The following is a 10056-nucleotide window of genomic DNA, read 5'->3' as shown; positions in this document are numbered from 1 at the left end:
TCAATTGTCTTTCCATTTTTTATCACTCAACAGTTCGATGATATCGTTCAGTTGTTAACTATCTAATTTAATTTACATAAAAGTTTTTTTCTGCTCAAAATAGAAACGTAAATTAACTTACAAATTCCATAGTTTTAACTGTTTTATTATATTTGATAATAATTATAATAATAATAATAATAATAATAATAATAATAATAACAATAATAATGATAATAATAATAATAATAATAATAATAATAATTAGAATAAGAAAAACAATAATATAAATGATAATAATAATAATTTTCAATGCTATATAAACAATAATAAACTATATAGCGAGAATAATAAATGTACATTAATCATAGCTGTAAATATAAATTTTATTTATATTTCTAATATTAAGATAAATACATTTTTGTCAATATAACAATTATTTTTATTAAATTGCCTAGATTAAAATGCATTGTTTTTGTCGGAAATTCAAACACATTTCACTTACGTTTAAATAAAATTTGTAAAAACATATTATCCTATAAATATTTTTTTTTTCAAATAGGAATAAATGGAAGACAATATAATAATAATATACTAAAAATATGAATTATACAACTTTTAACAGTATCAATGTGATTGAGTCATTTTTAAAACAAAATAACGTGAACTTAAAGACTAGTAGGTGTGTACATCATGATTTCGGTAATTTAGAATTTTGGAATGAACTAAATATAAATGTTATTATTCTTAATCTTGAGTACTATAATCAAATATCATAATAAACATATTCGTTTAAGTATTGAAAACTGTTTAGTTATCAAATATGTTTGTATAATATGTACACAGAATTTTACTAAGTACTTAAACTAACTGCTATTAAGGCAGGTATTTTTGTTTTTACTATATCCATCAGTAGTATTTGTAAAGATATAATAAATTAAAAAAAATCTAATTTAGAATATAATTCGTACAAAATACTAGCGATAAAATATAGAAATGTATTTTTCAATATTATTTTGTTTCTTCTTAACATCATAAGCCTTAATAAATTATATACAATGGACTTAATGTTAATTGAGTAAAATTGAAAAATAAAATATCAACTACCTAAAATTTTATACGCTTAGAATATTTTGTAGCTATTTTGTTAACATTTTTTTATAATATCAGGACAACATATTAGTATTTAATCCATAAAAAAAAAAAAAAAACATTCATTTGAGGCTCAAGCGTTAACGTCCTCTTTGTGTTTTTGGACCCACAATAAAGCGAACGGAATAATATAGAGTTCGAATCGTTTTTTAAATTTATTATAACACAAAAATTACATATACAGTTATATATTTTATTCTCAAATTTGAAGCACGTATTTTATACATAAAATTAAACATTATTATGAACATTTTAATTAATGGGATGCAATCAAACTTGCCCTTAACTTTATCTACATGCATGTAATAATATTATACTGGGAAACAAAATAAAAAAAACCACAGTAGATATTTCCACACCAAACCATACACTTCTTCTTTGTTGAGTAATGAGACTATACAATATTGTACTCTGTCATTCTGCGTGTAAAACGTTTTAGGTACCTGGCTATATTCATTTTTACTTTTTGGAATTGGCGTTATTTATGACAAACATAGGAAATATGATTTTTGTTTTTTACGGCTATATTTATAAGCAAAATATCAAGTGATTATTTCAGGAAATATAAATCAAATAATTCGTTTTTGATAAATAATTACTTACATTTAGAAAACAAAATTAGAAATAATAATAAAAACATAACAATCTTACTATCGTTTACGTCCATACAGAGTTTTAAATTTAATTATTAAACAGACAACATTGTTACCTATTTGATGTATACCTGCTGACCAAAATGTTTAGAAAATAAAGCATTTTCTTATTATTAAACATCACTTAGGTAACAACAATATAATAATTGTGAACATTTTCAAAAATTAAGTTTATTCCGTATTGATAAACGAAGGAAATTCTAGAGTGTCTACTAAGTGTTTTATAAACAAAATAACTAAACTAGTCTCGAAATAATCACTCGTGCTTTTTCATCCCATATTTATCTTTATACAACTTTTATTTCTAAGTTTTTCTTATTTAATATTAAATTTATAAAATACACCAAATAACATAATATAATATTACGTTATTAATTAAATTTGTGATTTTAATGTTTGTTCATTCGTTCAGTCGATTCTCTTTTTGACTCCCATATTATTTTCTGACACATTTTATTTAACAACAATAATCATTATAATAAATACAATCACAATAACATGATTAAAAACAGTATAGACAATTTGAATTATTCACTTAGTAGGATGTATTCTACGGGGATGTATGAAATATGTTTCTGTTATTTTTGGCATTTGCGTAAGCAAATAAAGGTTACACCGAAAAACCAACATTAAATGGATGTAAACATTGTGATGCGATACGTGATCGGCAACACGGATATTTCACATAACCGGAATAGCCTTTTATTATTTGTGTGTCTCTAAGGATCTACAGTGTGAGATGAACGTAAACAAATTGGTTACCTATCTCATGGTTTTCGGAAAATTAATTTTCAATACCAGTAAAAATGCAAAATATTTTTTTAATGTTTTTACTCGTTATTGTTGGTATATTATTTCATATAGAAACTGTGGGAAATATTCAAAACGAAATAAAGAAATATAATATGATTTCTATGTGGGTTGTTATTATTATTATACAAATAAACCAACACCACATAAATATAGTGACGTGTTTCACATGAATAAGTGTTAACCATTTTATATTTCACTAGGATAATATATTGTAGAACTTAAGCAAATAAACAACTGTGGTATAACTGGTCGGATAACATGTATAATGTACATATATAAATTATATAGGCAATTTAAATTGTAAAATAATTATATATTTCTACCCATCATTTCCCGCACTGTAATCCTATAATAAAAATGTTATTTAATGATGTTAATAATTTATCATAATTTTGTTTATAATTTATGAACATCAGTCAGGATAAGTTCGAGATTATTTAGTATGAAAATTTTTTTGCAAAATACAACAAATTACTCATATTGATTTGAGAAAATTAATTGTCATCATGAAATTAATGAGTATCGTAATAAAACATTACTTTAAATTAATAAATTAACGTAACATTGAACTTGTTCACCGAATGGTTTTGAATGCATTTTGGTAATTTTTCGTATTTAAATGTAATATAATATATTTTAGCTCTGAATTTAATGAAACTAGACAATCAAATTCAAAATGTTTGTTCTTCACTTGTTTATATTTTAAGTGGGTTTCGTTATTGTTATTATTTATTATAATAATCATTCATTTTTGTAATTAAACATCTCCATAAATACTGTATAATTAAATATATATATTATTTTTTGATTGTCTGTGTTTTTATATACAAAATTAAAATATTAAAATAAAAAAATATGGATTGTTTAATGTTAAAAAACAATAGACTTATAATTATAAAATATAAATTTTAAAATGCAAGATTAAATACCTTGAAGTAGGTAGGAAGTTTTTGACTAAAAATAACTAATCAATTTTAATTTGAATTAAATGTATCATATTATTATGTTGTAATTAGTTGGGAAAATAAATGTATTTAAGGTTAATTTGTATAATTCAATAACTCAATAATTTTGAATAAAGTATCGGGATAAGTTAAATTACCGATTTGGTATTTCATAGACTGAAATATTTATAATAATATGTTTTACATGTATCAACCAAATATATAAGTACTCAGTGAATACTAGTAAATAATTTATTTAAAACTCGTACCACCTAATATATGCCTTAAAAAAATGTTAATGTTACAATAATATATATTTAAACATTATTTAATTATATATTTGTTGTTTATTTTGTACACTGCGATTGTATATGTTATTATTTTTTGTGTAATGCGTTAGTAGAACACTGAATTCCAAGAATTTCCCAAAGTAGAACCATATCCGATATGGCATATAAAAACGTGCAATTTATCTAAGTGCACTCAGGATTTTTCATAATATACCTATATTAAAATACATTCTTAATATGAGTTCATACTGAAACTAGCTTCAAAACTCCAATACTTGCAACTTTCCTTATACGAAAAATAACATGTATAGTTCAATAATATTTTAAAATATTTATTTTGTATTATAATATGTTATGTATTTTTGAAATATTATTTTGCTATTTTATTGGATACGCGGAAATAATATTTAATATAGTAAAATAGGTTTTTGTTATTTGATAATATTTATTAGAATATCGTATAAGGGTAACTAGCAAAAATTGATTTGTAGTATTAATTTGAAATTGCTATTATTAAATTGTACCCGTGTTAAATAATATATTCAAAGTTTTAATATGGAATTTGAATACCTAGGTATAATATGACATTTTCAAACATTTTTAAAAATATATTTCGATCAGATCTTAAAATAATGTTATATAATAGATTCAGAAGTAAAAAAATTTAAATTGAATTTCAAAGTATTAATTGTATTGCTTTTTAGTTAGGCTTATAACAAAACTATAGTCCATGATGTTTTAATTTTTATTCAAATTATTATTACTTGTTTGTTAATTTCTAATAAGCTTATCATACAATTTAAACTCTATTCATAATTGTTCATTCAAAATAATTAGAATGTAATGTTTTTATAATAAAATCTTAATTTACAACGTTAAAGGTTTTTTTTTTATTGGTTGAATTTTTAATTTGTAATAGTTAGTAAAATGCAAAATATATTTTAATATTATAACATGATGTTTTGTTTTTAATTTAGAGACATATTTTAGACATTTAATTTTAATATTGTTCATATTATGGAAAAAAAAGTTAAGAACGTGTATGTTTTTATTGTTGATATTATATCAATACATTTCGTATAAAGAGATTTCCACGCCGTAATCCAGGAACCCAATTTTGACTTTTCGATTATGGACACGTTACTTTATAATACCAAATATTGAATACCGTCTACGTTTTACACGCATAACCATGTATTATATATGTGTACCTTTATGAGTATGTAGGTACTGTGTTCATTTGGAATTGGTTGTGAAATCTGCCTGCGGTTGAAATGTTGAGTGTAGTTGTAAAGGCATTAAAAAAAAAATATATATAAATATTTTTTTTTATAATATAGTTTTATGAACCCCACGGTAGAATTAGAGAAAAGTTTACTGATTCGCTATTCATATATTTGATGGCTAGTTATAATTTTATTACGCCGGGTGCACAATTCACTTTTTGTATTCGAACTGCGCGCTTACGTCCCGTACGCGCCTGGGGTTGGTGGGGGCGAGAAGATAAGTTTTCCGTGGACAGACCGTATTTCACCACATCTGTATATAATAATATAATACAATGAAAAATAATAATAACGACGATAACAGTTATAACAACAATAGTAGGTAATAATATTAATAATAATAATAATGATGATGTTGATTATGATGAGAGAACAAGAACGAGAATATGAAGGATACGAAGAACAAGTAGAAGAAGAGAAGTCGATGGAGGACGATGTGTCGTAGGATGGCTGGGCGGACGAGGACCAGTTGTACGAGTGTGGCGGGGAGCTCTTCCGGTCGTCCGGGTCGGAGGCACGGCGCTTTCATCATTTGAACAGCACGCGCCGGAAGCTGCGCCGGAAGTCCTTGTTGAATATCGTGTAGATGACCGGATTGATGGCCGAGTTCATGTAGCCCAGCCAGAAGGCAATGGCGAAGGCCTGCGGTGGTATGTAGCACACCGGACACAGTGGCGTCAGTATGTACATGAAGAAGAACGGAAGCCAACAGGCGATGAACGAGCCCATGATTAGGCCGAGGATGAGCGTGGCGCGCTTCTCCTTCTTCCGGGCGATGCGCCGCTTCTCGCGCTCCGGGTCACGTGGCTTGGGTCGTGGCAGGCACGGCACCGGGTCCACGGGTGTGCCGGCGTGCGACGCGTTCGAGACGCCGTACTGATGGTGACCGTCACCACCACCCCCGCCCCCGCGGCACGCCATGGACACCTTACCCGTGTCCAGTATGTCCCGCTTGGCCTTGGCCGACGCCGCCTTTGCCGACTTGCGGCCGACGCCGAATATCGGCTTGCACAGCCGCGACTTGACCGGCTTGACGGCGCCGCACTTTTGCACGTTGCCCGAGTCGGACGACGACGGTTCCAGCTCGCTGACCATGTCCGTGTCCACGGCCACGCTGGACGCCCGGCACCGGCCGCCTCCACCACCCAGGTCGCCGTTCACCGTCAGCCGGCGGCTGCCCTGCGTGGTGAACACTTTGAGCGTGTCCTTGTCGCCATCCTTGCTCACGTCACTGGTGCTCGCGTCGCTGGCGTAGTCGCAGGCGATCACCGGTAGCGTGGTGTTGACCGGCGTGGCCGGCGGCGACCGGAACGTGGTCAGCGGCACGCCGGCCGGCGACGGCCGCGTGATGAAGCTGGTCGTCTGCGACACGGTGGACGGGCTCTGCGCGGCCGCCGCGGCTGCTGCCGCCGCCTTCGCAGCCTTTGCGGCCCCCTTCTTCGGCTTTGAAGGCGGTTTCCGGATGCCCCGCCGCGCCCGCGCCTTGGCCGCAAAATATATCCGGATGTACACGAACACCATGATGCACGACGGTATGTAGAACGAACCGAGCGCCGAGTATATCCGGTAGCCCAAGTCCTCGCTCAGCTGAAACACACAAAAATCCAAACACGGAAGTGTCGATTATTTTCGTCGAGTTCATATATTGTACATAATATTGTGTAAAGTAAGGGTAAATAATAATCTATACAAATATACAATAACATAATATATTATAAAATAGAAGCCCATTTTTTGCATGCACCCTCATATCTCGAAAGTACTTCACGGATTTTAATACGGTTTTCACCAATAGATCGATCGAGTCACGTATAATTTGTCTTAGAAAAATGAATTGGGTGGCCGAAAATAATAACAATATATATATATATATAATTATATATAAAATTAATGTTTGTCTGTATTATGTCACCATCCTAAACAGCGGGACCGATTTTGATGAAATTTGTTGTGTTTGTTCGAGTGGTCCCCTGGATGGTTTAGATGTAAAATAGGACCCGGGAGGTCCAACCCGAAGAGTCGCTCAAACAATTAGAAATAATTACTAAAAATGAGTATTTTTTGTTTATTGGTTGCTATTGGTTAATCGGGCAGATCGAATACATGCATTAAATCGAATTTCCACACATATTTTGTGGCTGAGTTACCACTCATCGGCGTGTCCACAATCTAGGACACGTAGATTGCCTACTTGACATGCTGTCGTACACTGTCCGCGATTTCCTTCCAGGGAGGCTGAGTTGAACCTTCTGCAGTGAGTTACACCCAAAAGGAGTTAAACAATAACAATTTTTTTAGAGTTGTCATTTTTTCGGGCAACGAAGTTCGCGGGATCATCTAGTGTCAGATAATTTACCATTGTACCCCTACTCGTGTTTATAAAAAATGCATACAATACATAGTAATAAATTATTATATTATTATATCTTGTAAAAAATAATTTATCAACTTTCAAATACAAAATATTTCGCATTAGATTAATATGATGAATAATATGTCATAATAATATCATTGTCGTCGTCACGCGATCTGGTCCGTCTTTAGCCGACCGAATACTCACTGAGAATGTATATTTTTTGCACTGACAGAAAACTTTTGATTTGTGGAATATAGCGCGTGTGTTGTGCAAGTTTCCTATGATACTGACGCGTACAGTACGAAGACTGTTTGAATATCGCAGTTATCTGTAAAAGTTTTCGTTGAGCGAACGCGAAGTTTTCACGGAAGGAGATGTAAGGTAAACTAGCAGGGCTATTTTAACGAGTAGATAGTACATTATATGAACTAAAATTTTCCGCCTTATACAGACAATTGAAATTTCCATACCAAGTGTCTCGTAGTATTGCTGAATACAGGTGGTTTTATTTCAATTTTAATAGCAACTGTTGTAGAACGAACAATTTATTTTGAATTCGTTCGAATAAGTACTCCAAACAGTGAACATAGTAGTAATTTTTATGATATTAAATTATATTTTTAGATGGATTTATGAAGGCCAATAACAACTATTGTATTAGTAGTCTGATGGTTGAAAATATATCAAATATAACCATAATGCCAGTTCGGCCGCTACGCTCATCATGAACGCACGTATCTCGCACTGTGTTCGTTCCGTTATCTCCGTTGTACGCTCGTTAATTGATTTTATTGTCAACAATTGGTTGTTATCTTAGACCTAAAAATGTTTCATTTGACCAAGGTCGGCGATAATTACGTTCTTGTGAAAACCCCAGATCCGAGTAAGAGTCCCGTTTCGTCACTTACTCCCTCCAACTCAAAACTTTCTAAACGTAATCTGTCCAATTCGTCTTTATCACCTACTCCTGGCGATAAAAAAAAATCAAAGTTTTTCGTCACACCAAACAGATACGCCGTTCTCGACTCCGACGAAAATGAAACGCCATCCAAATCTACTCATGGCAACCCACACATTCCCGATCAGGGTGAAGATTCTCCAGCACCACCAATTTACATCAAAGATATCTTAAACTATTCATCATTCAAAAACCTCTTAACGAATCTTATCGGTCCGAATGGATTCACTTGCAAATCGTCAACTTCATATCTCATTGTTCAGCCCTCGGGTATGTCAAATTTCAACATAATTGTGAAACATTTAAATGACACCGACGCCAAATTCCACACATTCAAACCTCGTCAATTTCGTCCAGTCAGATTTGTTATCAGAAATTTACACTTCTCTACCACTGAAACTGATATTGTTTCTGCTCTATCTGAATTGGGACATTCTGTCGTACGTGTTCAAAACATATTAGATAAAAACAAACGCCCCTTACCTCTATTTTTTATAGAAGTTTCCCAAGATACAAACAATGTGGATATCACTAAAATTTCGTCTTTACTTAATACCAAAGTTATTATAGAAAAACCACACAAAAAGAACCGCGGTCCTCCTCAGTGCCATAATTGCCAATCATACGGCCACACGCAAAACTATTGTCACCACGTCGCGTGCTGCGTTAAATGCGGAGCAAATCATCACACAAATGAATGTTCCAAAGATCGGAATAGTCCGGCTAAATGTGCCCTGTGCTCCGGTGACCACACCGCCAACTTCAGGGGTTGTCCTGTTCTCCAAAGTGCTCAAAAAAAAAAACTCAAGACTCCTCAATGTTTCTCCAGTCAAAGTTCCGGCGCTTAACCCTCATTCCAGACCAAAATCATACGCTGAAGCCACCCGGACTCAAGATTCTTTCACAGATAATTTTTCCGTCCTATTTTCTAACTTTATCACTAATCTCAATTCTTTAATCAGTCCTCTAATTACTCTCCTCTCTTCATTTCTTCACACATTAATCCCCAAAACTTCCCTATCTCCGTAGCTATTTCTGTAAAATGTTTTCCATACTAATAGCATTGTTATTTCTTTATCTGTCTAAATAGTATATACCTTTCTAACTTTAATTGCTTTCTTATCATGTATAATGTACAATATCTTATTATAATATGTATGATGTATAATTGTTGAGCTGTAATAGTATCCGACTAAAAGCTAATAAAAAAAAAAAAAAAAAAAAAAAAAAAAATAACCATAATGCCATATCTAATGGTAAATAATATGTATATTGGCCTCAAACGCGATCAGATTAAGTCTTTATTTCAATTAAAAAAATTATAAATTATAATCTTAGAATAGTTATAATAACTATTCCCTAAATTTATCAACTATTTATTGTAAATGACATTCATAATATATTACAATGGTATTATATTATATCTTAATTGAATTACTTAGATTAGGTTTCACGTGTGATGGTTAGTTGACGTTCTGATACAAATGTTATCCGGGATAATATTATAGTTAGTTGACTGAATGAAAAGTGGTTATAATTAGAAAAACTCTTTACATCACATCGTGCTGAACGGCGTAATATGTAGACAAATATACAACTTTGATTTGAAAATATTTTTAAGTAGG

General features: G+C 31.8%; 1 protein-coding gene across 1 annotated transcript in view; it reads right to left on the bottom strand.

Moving 5' to 3' along the window:
• Nucleotides 1-256: 256 nt before the first annotated feature.
• LOC132944883 (alpha-2Db adrenergic receptor) overlaps nt 257-10056 on the bottom strand; it is a 145362-nt gene continuing 135562 nt past the window's right edge. The window contains exon 3 of the mRNA XM_061014416.1: nt 257-6704. Within this exon, the coding sequence (XP_060870399.1) occupies nt 5646-6704 (1059 nt within the window). The 3' untranslated portion in view covers nt 257-5645. The remainder of the gene's footprint in view (nt 6705-10056) is intronic.

This window comes from Metopolophium dirhodum, chromosome 5 (genome assembly GCF_019925205.1).
Source record: "Metopolophium dirhodum isolate CAU chromosome 5, ASM1992520v1, whole genome shotgun sequence".
NCBI lineage: Eukaryota > Metazoa > Arthropoda > Insecta > Hemiptera > Aphididae > Metopolophium > Metopolophium dirhodum.
The sequence above is the reverse complement of the archived record's forward strand: the minus strand, read 5'-3'. Positions and strand labels throughout refer to the sequence as shown.